Source organism: Syngnathoides biaculeatus, chromosome 9, assembly GCF_019802595.1.
Source record: "Syngnathoides biaculeatus isolate LvHL_M chromosome 9, ASM1980259v1, whole genome shotgun sequence".
NCBI lineage: Eukaryota > Metazoa > Chordata > Actinopteri > Syngnathiformes > Syngnathidae > Syngnathoides > Syngnathoides biaculeatus.
In genome coordinates this window covers 17,555,306-17,580,256 of record NC_084648.1, presented here as the reverse complement: position 1 = coordinate 17,580,256, position 24,951 = coordinate 17,555,306, and the positions used below count along the sequence as shown (strand labels likewise).

Here is a 24,951-nt window from a genome sequence, read left to right as displayed (position 1 = left end):
CCAATTCCTTCCTTCTCGAAAAGAACGAAAAAAAAGTTTAAATGCCAGAACACACGCTGCCTTTCAAAATAAGTGTGCGCTTCCACGCCCTGTTCCTATTATAGCGCACAACCTCACACCATTACATTGTCACAAGTTGTAAAATGAGTTTTAAATACTGCCATATTTTGACACCCAGGACTCCCTGTCATTTCTTTTTTTCATAGATGTCCACAATCTCCCACCCCCCACCCACCCCAAAAAATGCATCCCGGACCCAAACCAGCGGGACAGATAAACATATGACCTTTCAAGCCTTTTCACCGGGCTAAAAGGCTCGCTTCAATGGCGCAACTAAATTAAACGCGGCAACAATGCCTTCAAAGAAGCGGCAAAAGCGCCAGCGGGTAGCTTATCTTAGTTATTGTACCTTGGCTGACAGTTCGCCGCGCTCACATTTAATTTTATGCCAGAAAGACGATAACTACTGTTTTGGGCCTGTAAGTAGATGATCTGTGGAAGCCGTCTGACTGTGAATTCCAATTAATTTAGCGAGTGAGCTATGTTGTCGGGAAAAGGGAAGGGAGGGCCGGGCAAGTTTGTCCGGGCATGAATAAAACATTTTCCTTCGATGTTTGTTCTTGCGCTAATCCCTTCATTTGGAGGTTGTTGTTTTTTTTTTGTTTTTTTTTTTTTCGTGCGTGTGCGCGCGTGTAATTGATAATCTTATCAGAGCTGCCGGCCCTAAATGTTGGGGAGGAAAATATATTTCAAGTAACCCAAAGTGTTTGGTGTATGGATTGCCCCCACACTCGCGCCCTCGGTACGGTCGTCACAAATCCTTAATGAGGCGGCGGAGAATGAAATGTGAGAAGTCATCAATCATGAAAGTACAAACAAGAAGAGGGCAAGTGTAGCTTATGCTCAAGAGAGTTTGAGCGCTCCGTCCCCATTACTTCATACTGGTTCACTTTCATCTGACCCTATTCAAAGTCGACTAATTAAACTCGCCTCGTGCATCCATCATCGACTCTATTTTTCCCTCATCGCTGACTCAGAGGTCATGTGGCGCGGTCCCGCCTCGTCATTGTGCTTCTTATTGTCTACCGTACGGACCAAAAACTCACATTTTAAGCGGATTTACAGTGCCAAGAGGTGGCAGGTGAATGCAGGGGGGGCGAACTTTTAGAATTGGGAAAACTTCATGGATGACCAGACGAGATCACAGACGGTTAAGTTCGCATCGGACAGGCCGTTAATCAGCGACTAAGCTGGCGCTCGCGTTGGGCGGTTCGTTAAAAGTGAGCGTCGTGGTTATAATGGCGTTCCAGCGCAGTCATAAGCATTTGAAATACTACTACTTTGCGCTGAAGTTTGGATCCAGCGGGAGCAATTACAGGCCTGAGCTTCAACGTGTGCGACTTTGATTTCAAAACATGAACAGTTGAGACCCGCACGGATACGGTGGATGTTTTTGTTTGACTCGACGGACTCGAATTTAACCGCAGTATATCTCTTTTTGTTCTCTCTCCGTCCTCGCACCTTTCTCCCAGGCGGCCTTCCGCACCGATCTGTCCATGCTGCTCGACCAGATCGGCGCAGGGAAGGAGTCGCTGAGCTTCATGAAGCGCAGAATCCGCCGTCTTGCGCCGCAGTGGGCGACGGCTGCCAACCGCCTCGACGCTAAGCTGGCGCACCGCTGGAGGGACCAGAAGAAGGTAGCGAGGGAGGATCACTGCGATCTGTCGCGACACTTTTTTTTGGTTTGTTTTTAATAGCGGCAGCCTAAAAAACTGGGGGGCGGGGGTGCCTTTTCGAATCTACCACAGCAAATTGTTGAACTGCGCCGTACACTGCTACCTTGAGCTAGCGTTTCAGACTATTTCATTTTTTTAAAACGTTAAACACTACATATCCACAAACATGTACTACACAGTTCTCAGTCTCGTTTTCAGCAATGATCTTCAAAGGTTTTCAATGTGCTAAGAAACCACATCTTCGAATTTACTCGACAGGGTCTTCAATCCGTTTTAGTCGAGCAAGTCTCGAAATCGACGCAAGTCTGACGGGAGTACGTATGCGTGTGACTATGGGAGTAAATGTGTCGCCAGGATTTGAATTTGAAATGTAAAGTGATCACATTTTCAATTTCAGTGTAACTTTTCAATGTTAACAATTCAACTGGCTACAATTCGCTGTCTGAAATTCACCGCCTGTGCCGCCAGGCAGGGTTACTTCAGGTAAGAACCGAACACTCGACCAATCCAGTGACGCTTTCCTAGTATGAGACGTCACGTGACTAAAAGCGTAACTGCAATTGGCTGGCCGTTCGGTTCTGACTTGAAGTAAAATCCTTGGCTTGCAATCACGTGATTAAATATGCGCCCTCAATCGAATGGCCGCCATTGCTACAGACAAGCTAGGTGTCGCAGACGGCATCGCCATGGCAACGTCCCCAGACCCACGTGTAAGCGGCGAGCGGCGGATGTTTTCTGCCGACTTTAATTGACTCGATGATGTCGCCAAAGCTCGATATGTACAGATGATCAAACTCTGTGAAGATATCGATCCGTGTACTCTCCACGACGACGTACTTTCCAAGGATCTGAAAGACTTCTATGAAGTAGAATATCCGGAGACCAGAAATACACAAGATTACCGTTTGCAAAATGATCGGAACAGACTTTCAAATAAACATTTGCCTTACGTACTCAAGCTTCATTCAGATCTGCACATCGTATATTTGCAAGCCGCTTTTGTTGCTGGTTTTTTTTTTCGATAACTCCATTGTGTCTTCTCCTTCGTGCGATCTAATCTTTGGAACACGGAAAAATCGACTCCCGACGTCTCTGTTTCGGCGATTTCCACATCGCAACAAAAATCTGGCATGACGCCGATGGACAGCTGACTGCTTGTCTGCAACAGTGGCGGTCGAGCACCCGGATGAACAAGCGTGACGTCACGTGCAACCCGGCCATTTTGGACAGTTACACGGAAATGCAACTATCGAAAATTCAAATCCTGGTGGCACATACTTACTTCCGATGCGATTCTATTGCCCACAAATTGACTGGCGTTCTGTCCTTGGGTGATTCCCCCCCACTGAAATAAAATAGCTGCAAGTGTTCATCCATCCATTTTCTTCACCGCTTATCCCCACGAGGGTCACGGGAGTGCTGGAGCCTAACCCAGCTGTCAACGGGCAGGAGGCGGGGTTACACCCTGAACTGGTTGCCAGCCAATTGGAGGGCACATCGAGACAGACAAACAGTCGCACTCACATTCACACCTAGGGGCGATTTTAGAATGTCCGATTAATGTTGCATAATTTTGGGATGTGGGAGGAAACTGGAGTGCCCGGGGGAGACCCACTCGGGCACGGGGAGAACATGCAAACTCCACACAGGCAGGGCCGGGTTCGAACACGGGACCTCAGAACTGTGAGGTGAGGCCAACGCTTTACCAGCTTAGCACCCGTGCCGCCTGCAAGTGTTCAAAGATTTGATTTTAAAACTGGAATGCAAATATATATTAGCGGTACTCTGTTTTTACAATCTGTTTGGCCAAAATGTTGCAAGATATGCCCCAAAATTCATTTGGTGTGAGCCATCGAGACATAATTCTGGTCCCGATCGCAGGTTTAGCTTTCTAGTGCCGATTTGTTCTTGTAATTAGGTGTAGTCCATATAATCTTGATTTATGAAGCAAATGTCTTGAATGTGGATATTGTTTGACAATACTTAGATTTTAAATGTTTCCGATTATGTGGACTTTTCGGGTCAAGGAGAAACTCGTTAGCGCTTCGCAGTGAACGTGACGCCGTGTCTTCTTTGCACACAATTATTTGTCATGTAGATAATGGGCCTGTTGTGTCTGAGAGCGTGAGCAGCAATCCATAAATAGGCGGAAATGCAATTGCGCTCTCAAAAAAAAAAAAAAAAAAAAAAAATGAAGCAAATAATAACTTGTCACCCATCACAGCATCCTGACTTCTTGCAATTTGTGCACGTCAGCTAGAATCTGTTTTTGTTTTAAAGTGGCTAAATAACAAAGCATTGGAGTGTTATAATGATCTGATTTTGGCTCGGGTACATGTCGCATGCCAGGGGCCGACTGTGAGAGGGAAAAGAGACAAAAGGGACTCAAAGATGGATGAGCAGTCAAATGAAAGGAGGTCACAAATGACGAGGACGATGATGATAATGACGGTGATTGGGATTATGACGAAAGCGACGGCGAGCTGTGCTGGTGCCAGAGGAAGGGGGGAAAAAAAAGAAGACAATGGGATGGACGGTCGGAAAGAAGGCGCAGTGGAAAATGGATGAAGGACAACTGAATGGAGCGAGTACAACTTTCTGAAGCTTTGTGGCTGCTGGCTTCATTAAAAACTGGTTAAACCATGACACTTGGGGGTTTCGTTTGACGGATGACTTGATCAAGAAGTTAGTTAAACAAGAAAAGCAAAAAGAAAAGCCCTAAACTTTCTGAAACAATTTAGATTTCATCTTTCACTATGCTGTGGCTTCATTAACTTTTGGGCCAGAAAACCAAGATGAATGAACAAGTTTTTGCGAGAAAGCATTCCACGGACACATTTTGCGCCTTAATCGCTTCGTAAAGTTTAGCGAAGGGCGGCCACAGTTGCACGTCACGTTGATTTTTGATGTTTTGGCTTTCGTCGCTCCCCATCGCGGCCGCGCCTGACGACGACCCCGCAGACGTTGCCGCGGTTGCGCCGCTCGGCCCCGCCGTCGGTTGTGGTCCGTCACAGTCGGGCCATGTGGGAGCGAGTTTGTGATCCTGGGGCCTCTATGGAATCCATTTGATGCCTGCTGTCTGAATGTTGCAGGTGACCCCCACCCGGGTCGTAACCGGCGCTTTGAAGCCATGATGGGAAGAATCGAATCAGATGACTTTCATTTGAACTACATAACCTGACATCTCCTTTAGAGTTGGAAATTGGGGGATGGGTGAGGTGGTGGGGGGCTCTGTCATTCGCACCATCCTAGCAACATTGCGCATTTGCCAGTGTCGAGATTCACCGATTTATATGATTCAAAATAAAAATGTCATTCTGAACATTTTATTCCCACTAAGTATCATAACTAAGGCTTTATGATAGTCTGAACCTTTTGTTTTGGTTCATACAGACAAGTAAAAGTCTCTACTGTGCGAGTTTTTACTGTACAAATTGCGAGTTAGCTTGGTGTAAATATTAATTTTCAAATTACTGTACGCAGTCACTCATATATGAAAAATGTACAGGTGTGATCAGTCATGCCCGCAGATATAAAGTTACGGGTGTGGTCCACCAGTCATGCCCGCAGATATAAAGTTGCGAGTGTGTGTTCCGTTTGTAATTGAGTGTACGTACCCCTTTAAGAGCGGAGGGGGGCGGTATCAGATAAATTAGGAAGTAGAAGTAAGCTGAGCAGGAGCTCGTTTATAAAGAAAAAAAAAAAAAAGATGTCAGGCTGTGGTTGACTGCGCTGGATCGGTTTTCCTGTGCGCTGAGAGTGTGCGACAAGTGCGCAATTGCGCAGTGGCGCAGCTTAGAGGGAACATTGGTCAAGACTACACAAAATAAGCGATGTCGTTCAATATCTATGTATTTCTACTTGTAGCAAATTTTACGCGCGGGATTTTTCGTGTTCGACTGTGCAGATTTGCGAGTGCGATGGCGCGCGGGCGCATACACGCCCATCAAGTTACGCTCACCGTCCAAATTTCATTTGTTGGTGGGTCTGTGCTCCCTCTTTTTTTTTTTTTTTTAAATTGAGACCGCAGAATATGAAACCATCATTAATCTAATGACTATTGTCAATTGTCCAGAGTCAGCGCTACTAAATAAATTTCCTTCAAGTGGAGGACACGGGAGGAATGCAGATTTTGTTCACATTACTTGTTTTATTATTTTTATTCATCCATTGAAGGCTGCCACCATTTTTGTCATGTAATTCCCTTAATATTGACATTTTCATTCTCCATTGGGCGCACATCTAATGATGTTTGCTCAACAAAAAAGCGGTGGCATTTGCTTTAATTGCGGCGGTGTCATCACAAAGTTCACAGCAAACTTTGTCGAGAAATAAAGTTCGGTTGAATTGAGTTTGCGTGACTTGATTTACGACTCGCTTCGACCGACTTGGTGGCGACTTGCTTTTTTTTTTTTGTTTGTTTTGTTTTTCATCCAGGTCAATTTCAGATGTGCCGCCACGTCAGTGTAATCTGCCCGGTGTCAACTGTCTGAACTACCGTATTTTCCGCACTATAAGGCGCACCTTTAATTTTCTCAAAAGCTGACGGTGCGCCTTATAAGCCAATGCGCCTTATATATGAATCGATATTGAGCCTTTAGTGCAGCTCCATTGATTGGATGCATAACGAAACCCCAGCCTCTACTGTGGCGTCTCTTCCAGGGCTCGGCAACCTTTTTGAGGCCGAGGGCTACTTCGGAAGCACCGATCCTGTGAAGGACTACGTGACCTGTTTGCGGCAAATTTCAGACGCCGTTCATTACACGTACATAAAATATTTTTGTTTTAATTTATTGTAGTAAATGACATTGCAGTTATTTTTAAATTTTAATTCACGTAAGCAAATCAGATTCCGAATTTAAAGCAAAAGTAATCGTAACAATTTGTGGCCTGTGGTATTTTTAGAAAATACCTCGCGGGCGTCTTATATGGTCCTCGCGGGCTACCATTCGCCCGCGGGCACCTCGTTGGTGACCCTTGGTCTATTCTGTGCGCCTTACAATGAGGTGCAAATTATATACAGTATGAAAAAAGTTTTCAGACGGGCCATTCATTGAAGGTGCGGAAAATACAGAAATTGGAACCAGTTGAGATTAGCAAAGGGACTGTTTTGATCAGATTTCAAATTCTTCCTCAGAGCGCTGGTCCTGGATGACATCAGCGTTTCCTTCTTGTCCTCTGATTGGTTGATTCAAGGGAAAAACTCGTTACAGCCAAGTTTGACTAGCAAAACCCGTCCGTAGCGATTGGCCCACATGGACACATCACGTATTCAGCCTTTTGGTGTGTAAAATGTATTTTCTAATTTTGAGATTTTCATCGGATTCATAGTGTAATATTGATCCTGAGCTGCTAACTCAGTAACGTGCTGTTATATTGCGTTTTGAGGGTTTGTAAATTATGCACCGTGATACTGGTGGGGCGGCTCAGCTGGAAACCGTTGGCCTAACAGTTCTGAGGACCCAGGTTCGGTCCCAGCCCAGCAAGTGTGGAATTTGCATGTTCTCCCCGTGCCTGCGTGGGTTTCCTCCGGGTGGGCACTCCGGTTTCCTCCGACATCCCACAAACGTGCAACATTAATTGGATGCTCCAAATTGCCCCTAGGTGTGATTGTTTTTCTCTATGTGCCCTGCGATTGGCTGGCAACCAGTTCAGGGTGTACCCCGCCTCCTGCCCGTTGACAGCTGGGATAGGCTGCAGTATTCTTTGCAACCCTCGTCAGGATAAGCGGCAAAGAAAATGGATGGATGGATACTGGTGGTGGATTGGGTCGGAAGGCAGCCCGGCACCGAGTCGCGCCGACGTGCTTGCGGCATTATTAGCGCTGTTATTGACTTGCGATCTCTCCCAAAAACGGACCTTTTCCCGCACAGTCCAACTTTGTCTTTCGCAAGTAAGAGAAGTGTTGAAGATAATGAAGGCGCAAATGAATTAATCTTTCCTCCCAGCGACGCTGGAAAGTACAGCGATGATCCGTCGCAATTAAAAGTGACCCGGAACGTTTCTCATGTGCGTGACTTTGCTTAACTTTTAGTCGAGGACACGAGCCGCAATGTCTTCAGGCTCATTCGGTGCAGAATATGGATTGCGTCTTCAGTCTGTATTTTTTTTTTATTTCTATCCATCTCCCAGACACTTCGGGATGCGGAAAATGTCGCGGCACTGTGAACCTCGGGGGCTATTGCAACATTGCGCCGAGTATGAAAGTACGGAGGTGGGCATTTCTTCCGGATGCCAAACTTTGCCAACGCTGCGCCGCTCACGATCACCACAAAGATCAAAATCCGGAGAAATTCTGGATTCGGGGTTTTTATCCCCTTGTGGATTCATTCCAAATATAATTATTTTCGCACTGTGGAAGTCGTGAGCTTGCATCCAGAAAGTATTGACAGCGATTCACTTGTTGCTCATAGTATGTTACAGCCTTATTCCAAAATTGATTACATTTTTTTTACACGCACGAACACACACACACACACACACACAAATGAAAATCTCCTCACCCCTAAAAAGGGCATAACTCTAAATGTAACATATTTAATATAGATAGTATTCTTTTATTTATATAGCTATCAACTAATTGATGAATTAATTTTATGTAAAAAAAATAAATAAATATTGCAAATAGTTACGATTTGTTTTATTTTATTGACCAATTGGTGAATTTTAATTCCATAATAAAGAAGAAGGTATTTTGTATAAGCATTTTTTTTCCTGCCTCTCTTTTCAAAATCAAAGGTGGCTCTCGAACAGAAAAGTCTGCACACCCCGGCTCTAGACGGTAGATGTTTACATAGTTTTCCATCCATACATTTTCTTTGCCGCTTATCCTCACAAGGGTCACGTGGAGTGCTGGAGCCTGTCCCCGTTGTCAACGGGCAAGAGGCGGGTTACATCCCGAACTGGTCGCCAGCCAATCGCAGGGCACATCGAGACAAACAACCGCGTCCAATTAATGTTGCATGTTTTCGGGATGTGGGAGGAAACCGCAGCGCCCGGAGAAAACCCACGCAGGCACGGGGAGAACGTGCAAACTCCACACAGGCAGTTTCCGGGATCGAACCCGGGTCCTGAGAACTGCGAGGCCAACGCTTTACCAGTTGATCCACCATTGCCGCCCTGTTTACATAGTTTTACTTCTGGAAAATAAGTGCGGATCGAATAGATCCCGAGATGCTTTCACGCTTAAACGTATGCCTGTGCGGGGGCGGATTTACAGTATAAAACGGTAAAAAGTGTCTGGGGAAGTAACTTTTAGACGCACAGAAAAGAGAACTTAATAAAAAGCGAAGGTCAACTTTCAGAATATTACGGAGCGCCTTTTTCCAATGCAAATTGCTGTTTTCTTTGCTGTATTTTAGGACATCACAGAATCCATTCAAGGCTTAAAGAAATCTTGAGATATGAACCTTAGCGCACAAAGAAGTTTTGCTGTACGTCTGCTGCCGCATTGACTTAAGTTTTTTTTTTTTTTTTTTTTTTTGGGTGGACTGACCTTAAAACAACTGTTGGAAGCTGATTATGTTTTGTATCTTCAAGAGTCTGGTCTTTGGAGACTCGGCTGACCTCAGAGTCAGCCAAGTCGAGTGCGCATTATGTGGAAGAATAAGTTTCCAGGTGGAAAAAGAAGGATTAATAAAAGTAAAAGGGCTGTAGAGGGTTTAGCCGAGGATGAGAAATGAAATAAAATAATGGAGACGACCGAGTGCCCCCAATTAAACGCCGCCGCGTCGGCCGCTCGCACGACTGAACACCAAACCTCAAAGACACATCTGGTCTTTATTCCAAAAATAATAATAATAATAAAAGCGTTTCAGTGCCTTTTGTATGACCTCTTGACCACAGCACAAGTGAGACATGGCCTCTGTAAAGCTGATATTTAATAATATAATTATAACCACAGCCATATTACACAACCCAGTAGTTTCCAGAAAGTGTTTAAGAAAACAAAAAAAGTTTTTCAAGAATTAATTTCATGTGTGTATACTTTTTGGGCTTTGACTCCCAATAAGCTGCACTTTGGCAATTAGCAAACATTTTTTCAACAAAGAGGCTTTGAGTTATTTATGCCCCCACCACCCCCCCTCCCCGTCGAAATGTGTCAAACTAAACATAAAACAAAGAGAATCTCATTTTGTGTTTAAAACAACCACACTCGGTCGTTTCACCTTCCTGTTCGCGATCTCCATGCAAGCGTTAAATACCACCTGCTGTACGTTGTGTTGCTCTAACGCTGCAGCAGCACTTGGAGACAGACAATATAACAGTGCTAGTCCTTATTCTTGTGGGATCTTGTACCGGATATTGAACAATGGCCAGAATTTTCAGCGTGAATGACAGTCAGAGAGGGTGAAGTGGTGTCGTTTGACAGTGCCAGCTTGGGTCGCCACCTGTGCATTTCCATCACCCTCTTCTGACCTTCAACCAGGGTTACACGCACACAGGCCCTATAAAAACACCCGCTAAAGCGTTCCATTAGATAAGAAAAGTGCTCTGCATCTTATGTGTACGATAAGTCTTTGTTGAGAAACGTGAGCATATTTTTAAATAAGGTGAAAATGTGACTTTTATTTTCTCCCCCTCACCTCGGTGGATTTGGCAGGGTCGGAATGCAACGCAAAAGTGTGGCTTTTGGTAGTTGATTTCTGTATTGCAAATATGGAAGGTGTCGACATGTTCAAACATTAATACGCTCACACCCTTCATTTGCCTGCTCGTCTCTTGGTATCGATTTTTCCGAGTTTTCGCGAGAGGGGCCGTCAGCCCGCTTGGTGCGCCGTACCGTCTCACCACGCGGCGCCATCACGGCCAAGCGTGAAAAGTAATGGCGCTGTTGCCACCGGTTGTCACTCTCGCCATCTGCCGCCATAACTGTAATTAAATTTCACTTATCCGTTTTTTTTGTTTGTTTGTTTTTATGAGGCACGAGCCGATAGAGCCGGCTTATTAAATCGGCAGATTTTTCCGCACCAGCTGGACTCTCGGTGGAGCTTGACAACTGCTGCTTATGCACACGTGTACACAAACGCTCCAGCACGCATAACTGTCCAATGTTTCATATACGCATTTTGTTTATGTTTACAACGTGAGCAAGCGGTTGCCCTGCACATATGACACACAAAATGTGTGTAAAATAATGGAAATTTATTTCATCTGCTCCAGTGTTCGTTAAATTGTTTGTTCCAAATTTAGTTTTGATTGAGCATTTCATATGAATGTTCTCGTGATCTCTACAAATTGTGGCGTGTGACAACATAAAAACCACTTAACCCAAATTATTCCAACCAGCCTACAAAAAAAAAATGCTTTCCATAAAAATGTTAATTTTTTTTCTTTTGCTTTGTGTGGAACGGATTAATGGCATTTCAATTCATTTCAATGGGGAATATCGATTTGAAATGCAAGAAGATTGAATTTGCAAGCTTGGTCATCAAACAAATTCAACCAGTAAGTTAAAGATCCACTGTTATGAAATGCATGATTTTTAGTAGGTTATTAATTAAAAAACGGCAGCTGGTATGGACCCATCTGTTTTTTTCACCACAGAACATAATTTTGACATAAGGCTTTTTTTTCACCGCCGCCATGAAAATCCTCTCGAGGGATTTGTTCTCGAGAAGAAGCGGGAAGTGACGTACAGGGCAGTAGCGCACTCAGGGGGTCTGTTGATACTAGTTTTACCTGCTGGGAGGTAGCTCGTTGTTCCTTCGAGTGAGCCAAAATGCCGGCTCGTTGTATTCCTGGATATTGCTCGAACACTCGGGGGGATGGATTTGCTCTTCATACTTTTCCAAAAGGCCCCGTTCGGCGTGAAAAATGGATTGCACGGGTGCAAAGGATGAGAGCTTCGTGGGTTCCAAATGACAGGTAGGTGTGTATACAGCTACTAAAAAAAATAATAGTTGGGGGGTACGTAATCCGTAAGTCAGGGGTGCTTATTGTGTCGATGTGGCACCCCGGCCGAAACCGTGATTGCACCGCGGAGGTGGATCGGATGGGGAGGCGGTTTGGCCGTTTGCATTTTGGCCGTGATCCGCATATCATCTAAATATGACTCGAAACTATCGGGTAATATTGCACCGGTCGCTTCACTCGGTTGTGAGATGTTCTTTTCTTCGAAAAGAGCTTCCGTGTCAGAAGGGGCGTGTTTGTCTCGCATTGTAGGCGGCGCAGCGTGTTTTCAATGGCGAATGTCCCAGTGTGATGTCACGGACAGAAGATGCAGCCAATATGGCTGCCACTTGAATGTCGAATGAGACTTCCGCAACTTTGCGCATGGATGACGCGCTCTCAGCTCGTATTTATTTTTCCGTACAGACATTGAAGTGAATAATGTTATATGTATTTTTCGTTACAATATCTGTTTTAGAATGTTTCTAGGCATGACACTTGACCTTTAAGGTTCCACTTTATATGTCCTCACGATTTGCTGAGCAGCCAGAAGAGATAACATGTACCATGTACTTACCTCTATCGTCGATTGACATCAAAGTTTCCGACGGAGTTGTACGTCAGAATCGAATAAATAGTCCAAAGCCGTCGGCGAGGCGTCACGTTATCGCACAATCAGGCAGACCGAGGTAGCGTGAGGTCGATTCAAGACCCGTCCAAATTACGAACGCACACTTTGGACCGAGGCTCATCAGGGATACGCGCCAACAGAAACTCGGCCCGCTTGCCAGCGAGCAGCGGGAGGCGTTCACGCTGCGTTGGCTAATCAGGATTACTTTGCAGAGCAAGGATACGACTTGGCCCGGTCTAATCCAGTCTGAAAAGCAACCTGTTGCTTCGTCCTTGCTGGGATGCCGTAATTATGCTGGCGCGGAAAGGAGGGGGGGGGGGGGGGAACAAAACAATAAAATGTGACAATTTTTGTGCTTGGAGTGGTCAAATGGATCCTCGTGCATACGCGTTGACGTACGCGTGCTGATGTTTTTGTCTCGCTTCTGTGACGCGTGAAGAGGTTTTGCCACCGTGGATTTGCTAAAATGTACTTTTTCCACGTGAAATCCTCATTTTTGTAATCCCCAAAGTCATTAAAATGGCAGCTCACCTTTCGACAAACTTGGCGGGAACATTTACAGTATACGAATACTTCATTAATAACGTTCATGATCCTATTCTCCGTTCTGCAATTTAAATGAATGGGCGAAGAGCAAGATATTACAGATGATGTTTTAATGGAACTGTAATTTCCCAAGTAATTGTGTGACGAATGAAGTTTCTTTTAATCAGTCACTTTTCAATTACTGAGAAACTGGCGCTCTTTTCTGTGTTGGATCAAAACCTCAGCAATTTTCGCTTCTGTTATTATGTTCGTGAATATCATAATCACATAATCGGGTTTACACAATACTGTATCATGTCATTATGGCGTCACCCGCATTTGCTTCTTCTTACTTTTATTGAGCGCAAATATAGAAACGACTCTGGAAGCGGCATACGATGCAAAAACTGTCACAAACTTGCACGCAAGTTGCCTACTAAAGAAGTCGCAAAATTGCCGTACAGTTTCATTTTACATCGTGTGGAAGGAGTATATGCGATATTAAATTAATTCAGAGTCACAAGAAGCAGACAACAGGAATGTGTCTCCATTTTTTTTTTTTTTTTTGCAGATCTTAATCCACGTGGGGTTCCTAACAGAGGAGTCCGGCGACGTTTTCAGCCCCAAGGTCCTCAAAGGGGGTCCTCTCGGAGAGATGGTCCAGTGGGCCGACATCCTCACCACGCTCCACGTTCTGGGACACAACCTCAAGATCTCCATGTCTGTCAAGGAGCTCCAGAGGTCAGTAACGTTTTGTGCGGTTCGAACAACGATAAACTGTACTGTCATGCAATGATTATTGCATCAGAGGTTTGGTTGTTATCATTTTTTTTGCTGTGCTTGAATAAGTAAGGATAAACCGGGAATATACATTATTTGGGTTGCTTCACACTCAAAAAAAAAGGGAAATGCCATAATTTCCGGATTATAAACCACGACTTTTGTCACACGCTTTCAACCCTGCGGTCTATTGAATGATGCGGCTAATCTATGAATTTTTTTTTTTTTTCCTAACGGCCGCCAGGGGCACTCGAGCAGGAAAGGTAATAGTGAGACAGGTGGAATATATGTGTCGAGGAAGTGACTTTTACCGGTCCGGCCCTGTTAGCGCTGCTCGAGCGTGTTACTGCCGTGTCTCAGTGATTTTTACTCGTATGTTTGTTTTTTTTTTTTTTAAACCGGCCCTGTTAGCGTGGCGGCGCTAGCGTTAAATTCTCTGTGTAGCATCTTTCTTTGTAAATATCTCCTGTTTCAATGATTGTTTCAATGTGGGCACTTGTGGCTTTGACACGGCTGCGGCTTATGTATGTATCAAATTGTACAGGCAACTTTGTGCATGAATAAAAGTAGCATGAACAGACCCTCATCAAGGAACACGCAAGAAATAATGCACATGACGTAGCTTTCAAGTTGAACGCAATCGAGCTGGCCGATAAAAAAGGAAACAAAGCTGCTCCACGTAAACTTGGCATAAATGAATCGATGGTGAGACGGTGGAAACGGCAGTGGGAAGAAATGGAGCAATGTAAAAAAAACTTTCAGAGGTAAGAAAAGTAGCTAGCCTGAACCGTGTTGCCGCTGTGTTACTGCCGGGTCTCAGTGACTTTTACCAGTATGTTTTTGTTTTTTTTTACCCAGCCCTGTGAGTGCCGCGTCACAGCCACTGTTAAGGTATATTATTAAAACTCTTTCTGCTAGCGTTAACTTTCTGTGTACCGTCTTTGTAAATATCTCATGTTTCAATGTGGGCACATCCGTCTTATAGACAGGTGTGGCTTATGTATGTACCAAATGTTTTTTTCTTTAAATATGTACTGGGTGAGGCTTATAATCGGGTGCGTCTTATAGTCCGGAAATTACGGTAAATTGAAGAAAAATATTGGGAAAAAAATCCATGGATAAGTGAGACCATGGGTGGCAAACCGCAAGTATGCGGGGGCCCAATTGTAATTCTATTCTATCTAGTAATAATGCAGTAGCGATAAGCATAATTAATGCTACGTATTGGTACAGTGGAACCTCCATTTGATCGAGAAGGGGTCGTTCGTGAAATTGAAGCACTTCGTCTAAAAACACCCGAGTACACCAAATACATCACAAAATTATAAAAACTAATGTTAATAAGCTTTAAAATCTTTGAAACGTTTTTAAATGTATACAAACTTCCCTCTCAGGTGCACGGGAAGAGTAATTTTGAGTTCTAACCAAACATTGTCTGTCCGTTAAATCCGAAGGTTCCACTGCACCGCTAAGTTAATTGCAGCTGACGTGGAAGCGTCGCCGCCATTGACTGCACAGACAAACACGACCGTCAAAAGGGAATAACCAGAAAACAGACGCAGGAGCAGCGTTGTCGTCTGCGCCACAGGAGGTCCCGCTGTCCGGAAATCACGCCGGACGGCATAATTGCGACGGTCGCACTCGGAACGAGCAGTAATGACAGCCAGCCGCGACAAGGAATCGACGCGGTTTTACAGTCGTCCTATCAGCGGTGTTGTCTTCACGGCTCGATAATCGCAGCCGTCCCCACTTCCGGGGTAGATTAGTCGATGATATCCTGGGGTTGATTTATTCATCAGCACGTATATTGACGCGCATCGACGTCCGCCGCCTCTTGACAGTGTGATGCCGTCAGCGGCCATCTTTTTATTTTTTTTTTTTTGGTTTGTTTGCCCTGCATCAGTATGCTTCCAGGTTTCTGCTGACATTTGCTACTTTTGAGCCAAGGCGCGCACACATTGAGAAGGTTGACATATGGATGGAAGTATACCTTGTTGGTGGGGGGGTTGGGGGTGGGCCCTGTGGCTTGGATCTGTACGTTCTTTTCAAAATCAGTTTTCCTGCCTGTAATGTCATCAATCACCTGGCTGGTGGAGCCGCTCGCATCCCGGTGGCGGGTGACGGATGTCCGGCGGTTCCGTTCTCGATTTGTAATTTCAAGCGAGAGCAAAAGATGGCGATTCACACTTTTGTGGCCCGGCGTGCTCTGCTCAGCCTTCGTCGCGCCGATCGCCTTTGTCTCCCTGCCACTATCGATCGGAGCAATGACACCGGTCTAAAGTTAAGATCAATATGATGATGTCTGTAGGGACCACACCGGTGTCTGACTTACAGCCTTACAAATTGCGCAGGAAGCGTTAATATTTATCCCTTGTCGTCCTCTTTGTGGAACGTGACTGGCGGCTGGTTCTCAAGATGATACTGTCCGGACGAGATGGACAATCTTCACCATCTCGGCGTGTGCGGTGATTTGCGAGTGTTTCTAGTTGCCTACGACAAAACGCCCGCACGCATTCAAGTGCCGTTGTCTTGCTGTTTTGTACAGTACTGACGTGTAGTTACAGTTTGTGGGCAAAACCAACTGCGCCGTTTACTTTTTTTGGGCCCAGCGTGGTGATGCACTGCGGAGTATGCAGTGCGTACGTGTAATTGGCCACTAAGGGGGTGATTAGTGAGTTTGTGCCCTGGCCTGTAGGGCTATCAGGTGGCTGTAGCTTATACATTATGTAATGACGGCGCACGCAGACATCTGTTACACTTTCACAGATAAACACAAGTCGATTACGTGCCAGCACGCTGGATTTTAGACAACTGTTTGGTAGCAGGAGCAGGAGTATCTGCCGGGATGAAGGGCAACATTTATAAAACGGCGGTGAGGCCGGCCATGATGTACGGATTAGAGACGGTGGCTCTGAAAAAAACAACAGGAAGCAGAACCGGAGGTGGCAGAAGTGAAGATGTTGAGGTTCTCGCTCGGTGTGAACACCTTGGATTAGGATTAGAAATGAGCTCATTGAAGGGACAGCCAAAGTTGGATGCTTTGGAGACGAGGTGAGAGAGAGCAGGCATTCGATGGTTTGGACACGTTCAGAGGCGAGAGAGTATACTCATATTAGTAGAAGGGTGCTGAGGGTGGAGCTCCCAGGCAAAAGAAAAGCTTGATGGATGTGGTGAGGGAAGACATGAGGGCAGTTGGGGTTAGAGAGGAAGATGCAGGAGATAGGCTAAGATGGCAAAAGATGACACGCTGTGGCGACCCCTAACGGGACAAGCCGAAAGGAAAAGAAGAAGAAATTTAGTAGGAGGAGCTTTCACTCTTAGTTGGTTTACACAAAAAATGTCCCAAGCAAGAAGCGGTTAAAGTCGTTTATTCTCATTCAATGTTGTTGCACTGTAATTAAGCAGAAATAGAGCTCGTGCACGCGACGTCACCGTTTTCACGGCGCCATGTTGCCGGTCAAAAAGAGCTGCTCGATAGTGTGGGAGGGGCGGGCGGGGAGGAGGTGTCATTGAACCGGAGCAGAATATTCACAAGCGTGTTTTACCGATTAGAAAGTCCCTTGAAGATAAAGTAAAACAGACCTGAACCGAGCTGGATAATGACGAGAAATGTAAGTTTATTGCGGTGTCCCAGTGTTTCATCACGCTGTGTATTTCTATAATGGGTCGATCTCAGTCCCAAGTCTCATTATTGTAAGGGTGGCTGAGACGAAAAGAACGTGTGCAGGGTGCAAATCCGTGCACGAAAAAGCAGAGAAAAAGCAAGGTGTTGAGTTGACATACAAAATTAGAAAATATGAACATTGGTGTCCCGTAAATCCCGATAAATTTTGAACCGTCTTTCATTATGCATGGGAGAAGAATGCACTCGTTTTAACTAGCGTGGACGTCATGGAAGCTGTTTTTTTGTGTTGTCACCTTTTTGTGCTGAATGCGCGTTCCTCACGATGTGGACTCAGAGTGTAGCGTGATGCAAATGAAGCTGCAGCAAATGAGATTGCAAAGGCAGCCCAGATGGATTAGTGCGGGAGCGAGGGAAGACAGAGCGACACCTGCTCTAGATCATACTCCAGCTGCTCCGGCTCGCGCACTACTGAACTGAGGTGGACGCTATGCTAACTCATGTGTTGTTGTTTTGTTTTGTTTTGGTTTGGTTTTTTTTTTTGCTGACAAAATCATGAGGTGTGCTCATCACTCAGCTCTTCTCGTCTTTATTTTCATTCATCCGCTACACTCCCAGAAGGCTTTTAAGAAGAAGTTATTTTGTGGGGGGTAGTAGTTGCTTGACTTGCGTTTGTTGCTGTAAGTAAAAAGGCACTGAGCACCCAGGTACAGCGAAGGAAATTAAGTATTTGAACACCCTGCTATATTGCAAGTTCTCCCACTTAGAAATCACGGAGGGGTCTGAAATTTTCAACGTAGGTTCATGTCCACTGTGAGAGAGATCATCTAAAAAGACAAATCCAGAAATCACAATGTTTGGTTTTATTTTTTGTGTGTGTGATACAGCTGCAAATAAGTATTAGAACACCTGAAAAAAAAAACCAATGTTATTTGTTACAGTAGCCTTTGTTTGCAGTTACAGAAGTCAAAGGTTTCCTGTAGTTGTTCACCAGGTTTGCACACACTGCAGGAGCGATTTTGGCCCACTCCTCCACACAGATCTTCATTTTCTAGATCAGACAGGTTTTCTAGGCTGTCGCTGAGAAACGCGGAGTTTCATCTCCCTCTAAAGATTTTCTATTGGGTTTAGGTCTGGAGACTGGCTAGGCCACGCCAGAACCTTGATATACTTCTTACAGAGCCACTTCTTGGTTTTTCTGGCTTTGTGCTTTGGGTCATTGTCATGTTGAAAGATCCAGCCACGACCCATCTTCAAGGCAAAGAGGTTGTTCCCCAAAATCTCACAATACATGACCGTGGTCATCCTGTCCTTAATACAGTGCAGTCGTCCTGTCCCATGTGCAGAAAAACACCCCCATGCTTCACAGGAGGGATGGTGTTCTTGGGATGGAACTCATCATTCGTCTTCCTCCAAACATGGTGAGTGGAATTATGACCCAAAAAAATCCATTTTGGTCTCATCTGACCACAAAACCTTCTCCCGTGACTCCTCTGTATCATCCAAATGGTCATTGGCAAACATAAGACGGGCCTTGACATGTCCTGGTTTAAGAAGGGGAACCTTCCGTGCCAGGCACGATTTCAAACCATGACGTCTTAACGTATTACCAACAGTCACCTTGGAAACGGTGGTCCCGGCTCTTTTCAGGTCATTGACCAAGTCCTGTCGTCTAGTCCTGGGCTGATTCGTCACCTTTCTAAGGATCATTGAGACCCCACGAGGTGATATTCTGCATGGGGCTCTACTCCGATTGAGAGATTAAAAAAAATCATACATTTTGATTTCTGGATTTTTCTTTTTGGTTTCTCTCTCTCTCTCTCTCTCTCTCTCTCACACACAGTGGACATGCACTTCCGATGGAAATTTCCGACCCCTCCATGATTACTAAGTGGGAGAACTTTCAATATGGCACGGTGTTCAAATAATTATTTTCTTCGCTGTAGATTGATGGCGGTATGTTCTATCGACTGGCAAAAAATAAAGACAGTTGTATTCAAATTGTACACACAATTATTGAGCTCATTCGCACGGACGAGTCTTTAATCATGACACCTGCTGGGATGAACCATCATGTGTATTACGTTACACGTTGACATTCCTTTTTTTTTTTTTTTTTTGCAGTAGATAAAGTCTCCACCCCCCTGTTTAGATGCCAGGTTTTCTGATTTAAAAAAATATAATGAAAAAAATGAGACCAAGATAAGGGAGCAGACCTCTTTCTAAGTTCTGGTAATGAATGGGAGCCGACACACAATGGCCACCATTCCTCACATTCGCCCCAAATAACTTGAAAGTTTTGTGCTAACACTGACTGGAATTTCTCAACTGTTAATAATTCTCTCCACCGTGACGAAAAGGCTCAAGTTCCATCTGAAGCAAAACGGACGAAAAGTTTTACGCTGCCACAGGCATTCTTCACAACAGCTAAGAGCAGAGAGACTTTTTGGAATTATGGCCAAGAAGTTCAACCTTGGCTTCCTTGGAGCACAACACCTTTTTCCATATTTGGTAGATTTCGCCAGAAATTCTTGGCATTGGAATCGACATCGGTAGACTTTTTATATTTACTCTACATTGTGCCAGAAAGGAACTAGCAGTAGCAGTTAACATTAGCACTTTCATTGTCTCAAACAATTTGAAGTTTTTCGATTTTTTTTCTTTTTCTTGTGTGCCCCAAGGAAAATTTTAATTCCGCTCATATATGCGAATGCACAGCGGCACGGTGGCTCGGCTGGTAAAAGCGTTGGCCTCACAGTTCTGAGGTCCCGGGCGCAATCCCGGACCCGCCTGTGTGGAGTTTGCATGTTCTCCCTCGTGCCTGCGTGAGTTTTCTCCGGGCACTTCAGTTTCCTCCCACATCCCAAAAACATGCAAAATTAATCGGAGACTCTAAATTGCCCGTAGGTGTGATCGTGGGTGCGACTGTTAGTCTCTCTGTGCCCTGCGATTGGTTGGCAACCAGATCAGGGTGTACCCCGGCTCCTGCCCGTTGACATCCGGGATAGGCTCCAGCACTCCCCGCAACCTTTGTGAGGATGAACGGCAAAGAAAATGGATGGATGGATGGATGGATATGCGTATGCAGAACAGACAAGACCAGATGACAATCATGCGGGTGCGCAAATAGCGATTCAGAGTAAAAAAATAAGTATGTTGAGCTACTTGAGTTGAAGAGGTGGGGGACGACGCCTTGCTCACAAGCACTTCAACTCTAGCCACCAAACAGAATGAGCATCTCTAACAACTGCTATGTTTTTGTGGCACTTGAACCATTAAAAGAAATCATCGTATTAATCTACAGTGGAATAGATTAATTACATTTAACTATCTCGTAGACGCAGGGATTTTGAACCGTTTGATTGAATACGTGCGTGTTTCTTCAGCTTGCACGCATATTGTAGTGTTCTTGCAATATATTTCCAGGGGCACCCCCCCCCCCCTCACCTCACCCCCACGCCCAGTGGTCTGGCTCGCACGCTCCTTTTGTTTCCTCGTTTCTTTGCCGCTCGTCCGGCCGATCGTTTCCCCCTTCGAGCTCAGATCGATGTGCTTGTTAACAACTTCCCCAATTTTCGCAGCCTTTCATCACCCCCGGTGTTGCTTAAAGCGTTTGTTTTTACTGCGTGCACCTCAGCAGAGCACAGGATGGCTGTTATAATCCACACTAGGTTGCGTGTGGCTTTCATGCAATGTTATTACTATGTTATTACTATGGTGATACGTCTGCCCTGTAATACCGTAATTACCGGCCTACAAGCCGCGACTTTTTTTTTTTTTTACACGCTTTCAACCCTGCGGCTTATGCGGTGATGCTGCTAATTTGTGCATTTTTTTCTAACGGCCTCAAGGGGGTACTCGAAGGTAAGAATGAGACCGGTGGAGTATATGTTGCCGAGGAAGTGACTTTTACCGGTTCGGCCCTGTTAGCGCTGCACTAGCATGTTACTGCCGTGTCTCAGTGATTTTTATTAGTATGTTTTTTTTACCGGCCCTGTTAGCGCGTCGGCACTGGGAATTAGCGTTAGCGCAGCAGTGCCAGCGTTAGCATTACCGTGGCAGCACTAGCGTTAAACCCCAACCCTGTGCCGTGGAAGTGACTTTTACCGGCCCTGTTAGCGCTGCGGTAGTGTTAGCGCTGTGCTAGCATGTTGCTGCTGTTTTACTGGTGTGTCTCAGTGATATGTACTGGTAAGTTTTATTTTAACCGGCCCCATTAGCACTAGCTTTAGCACCACGTGAGCGTTAACTTTCTGTGTACCGTCTTTGTAAATATCTCTTGTTTCAATGTGGGCACTTGCAGCTTTTACACAGCTGCGGCATATGTATGTACCAAATGGTATTTCCTTTACAAATGTACTTGTAACCAGGTGCGCTCTGTAGGGCGGGAATTGCGGCAGTCAGATCTTATACACCGCACAACCTTTCTTACAGCAGGCAGGAATCAAGCGACTTTCGGTGTTTTCGAGTTTCCGCTGCGGGGATTCAAAAGATTGTCACAACACCTGTAGGAATTAGAACACCGCGGAATTCGACCCGAGTGGGTTGGGTTCCACTGCTGTGCTGCAGATATTAGACGCTCGGGGAGAGATCGGCGTCCACAGGCAAAATTGGTTTACTCTAAGGGAGTACGAAGGAAAGCACTCCAAACGAGGGGAACAGTGTCGCACATGCCAGCGAGATTCTACATTTCCTCATCTCTTTTTTTTTTTTTTTTTTTTTTTTCTGGGGAGAGGAAGCGGCGGCCGACAGTGCTCCGGGACGCATTAAAGTGATCTTCAGTAAAACCGACATTATCCATTCATCAAGCCTCCTTTCCCGCATTTTTGCGGTATTTGTCATGAGATGTTTCCCCGGGGAAGACGGAAGAGCTGATGATTTAAAAACAACAGGATTGGAACCTCCAGGCACACATGAGTGTAATCACATGTACTGGTCTTTTGCATTAAGAAGGGATCAAGCGAAAGCCTTCACAACAGCATTATTGCATTCCCGTGGCGGAAGGGCCCCCCGTGTCAGCACCCGACTGTGAGGGTCCCACCTTCCATTGGGTTTATGTGACGTGAAATAAACACTCATCATTATTATTGTTTGAGCATTTTTTTTTCAACATCCTTGATATTCAGCTCCACGTACTAGTACGCTCTTTGCCCTCATCAGTCAGACAATTCAGTGGATTAGTAGAATTAGCTGTTTGATTTTTTTTTTTTTTTTTTTTTTTTTTTTTTTTTACACATTAATACGAGCACCAACATGACATGATAGTGTGTGGGCATGAGCACTCGCGTATCCCGGTGGCAATTAGCGGGACGCTTCTTTCTGGAGCTGTTATTTTATGCCAACGGGTGCCTGGTCATTCGAGGTGAGGAATTGCGCTCCCTTCCCTCAGAAGATTGGTCTTTTAAAATGGTTGGTTGTGTATTTGTTGGGGGGGGGGGCAACTTGACACGAGTCGCTGATAAGTGTTTGTTCCTCCACATTCATCCGCACGCTTTGGTACGTTCCCACTTCACGCGCCGGCTCCATCGCTTAGCAGCTTTCATTCCTTCACGAGTGTCTGTGGCCGCTCGCCGAGTGCGGATCCGAACCGCGCGGTATGAGCGCGACTATGATGACATGCTCCAGTAAAGTATCTAATGGCGGCGACCGCTGTAATTGACGCCATGCCTCCGTTATCGCCGTTATCGGGAGCGTCGTTTGGCCCATCTTCTCCTGCCAATGGCAAACGAGGGATGATTTTGCCGATGCTCGTTTGGAGTTGCCGGACCGGCCGACACAAATTTGACAACATAAAATGTGCTGCCGATTTTACTCTGCAAATACTGCATTTTCCGCACTATGAGGCGCACCGCAATATAAGGCCCACCTTCAACGAATAGCCCATTTTAAAGCATATTTCATATTTCAGGCGCACCACATTATAAGGCGCATAGAATGGACGCTATAGTAGAGGCTGGGGTTACGTTATGCATCCATTAGATGGAGCTGGCCTAAAGGCTGAATATTGATCTATATATAAGGTGCACCTTCTGCTTTTGAGAAAATTAAACGCTTTTAGGTGCGCCTTATAGTGCGGAAAATACGGTAATTCAAACATCATACAAGCAAATGACCAAACACAAATGTCTTTACTTTTTTGTGCGTGCTATACTAAAAAACAGCTCGTGCCATAGAAAGATGTCCCGTAACTTCCGGCCTACAGAGCGCACCTGGTTATAAGCCCCACCCAGTACAGTTGTAAAGGAAATACCATTTGGTACATACATAGGCCGCAGCCGTGTAAAAGCCGCAAGTGGCCGCATTGAAACCGACATTGAAACATGAGATATTAACAAAAAAAGACGGTAAACAGAGAGATTAATGCTAGCGCCACGCTAACAGGGCCGGTTGAAAGAAACACAAATAAAAATCACAGACACGGCAGTAACAGCGCTAATAGGGCCGAACCAGTAAAAGTCACTTCCTCGACACATATATTCCACCGGTCTCACTCTTACCTTTTCCACTCGAGCGCCCCTTTGCTGTCGTTAGAAAAAATGCACAAATTAGCCGCATCACCGCATAAACCGCAGGGTTGAAAGCGTGAGGGGGGGAGTCCCGGCTTATAGGCCGGAAATTACGGTGGTAGCTTTACTATTTCTCAGTTTGAAATAGTTTTTACTTGAGCCACAGTTCCAAATCAAGACCTCCACTCAAATGCGTAGATGGCACATTCTACTAGATTCGTCCCCTTAATTATATGCTGCCCTTTTTCCACTGCAGGCAGAAAATAAAATAAAATAGAGCTACTCAAGTTCCCTAACCTTGTTTGTTGCCTTTACGCGAGCAATTTTTCAAGTAAATGTCAGGCAACAAAAGCGCCACACCTTCAAATAAACGCTCCTTCCCAATAGACGCGGTTTATTATTGGGGGCAAAATAGCAGTTGGTAGTTAGAATATATACGTTTCCAAATAAAGGCCAATAAACACCCCAGCACAAATGGAGGGGGGGAGGGATAGAACAAGGTTACTTTTAATGACCTTTATTAAGTACACGTATGTGAGCCGGGACATTTGTTTGTCTCCGAGCGAAGGAGTGAAAGATGCTCCTGATGAATGGAGACTGCGCGGAAAAGGAGGCAAAAAGTCCAAAATCCTGATGTGGAACAACATCCTCACAATCTTAACAGCAAAACCTGCATTTCAATCGTCGTGTATGTGCAACTTGCCGTCTTGGACCACCCTCACCCCCACCCCCACCCTTGCTTTGAGCTTTTCTTGTTATTCACTGATTTTTTTTTTTTTTGTTGTTTTTTTTTTTTTTGTTGTTCAATCCGCCACTCCTGCCTTCTCATTTCCATCGCGTTCTTTTCAATCCTCCGAGTTTCCCCGGTCTCATCCCACCTGTTCCCACCCCTTGTCACCCTGGCATTTCGCATCCCTAAACATCCCTCCCTCCGCGCCGTAGATCTCCATCTGACAATTTTATTATCTATGACAGGAGTGTTTATTTTATTTCATCCTCCCCCCTCCACACACACACACACCCATCCCTCGCTCATACTTCTTTCATCTCCGATTTCCTCCCTCCCTCACGCGCTCTTTTTCGGAATTGTTTTTTACGATGCCTCCCGGCTGCCTGATCCACGGCTACCTGCCTGGCTTGATAACTGGAGCCCGTCACCGGGGGTGCTCTTTGTGTCTATCTGTGTGCATGCGTGTCAATTAAAAAAAATAAAATAAAATAAAAATAAAAACTTGAACCCCGTATACAGATTGCTATCCC

The 24,951-nt window shown here is 45.2% G+C and overlaps 1 protein-coding gene across 5 annotated transcripts in view; it reads left to right on the top strand.

Moving 5' to 3' along the window:
* LOC133506461 (alpha-1,6-mannosylglycoprotein 6-beta-N-acetylglucosaminyltransferase B-like) overlaps window positions 1-24,951 on the top strand; it is a 108,242-nt gene that overhangs the window by 51,056 nt on the left and 32,235 nt on the right. For all 5 annotated transcript variants that reach the window (XM_061830639.1, XM_061830638.1, XM_061830636.1 and 2 more), the window contains 2 exons: window positions 1,533-1,697; window positions 13,355-13,524. In XM_061830639.1, the coding sequence (XP_061686623.1) occupies window positions 1,533-1,697; window positions 13,355-13,524 (335 nt within the window). The remainder of the gene's footprint in view (window positions 1-1,532; window positions 1,698-13,354; window positions 13,525-24,951) is intronic.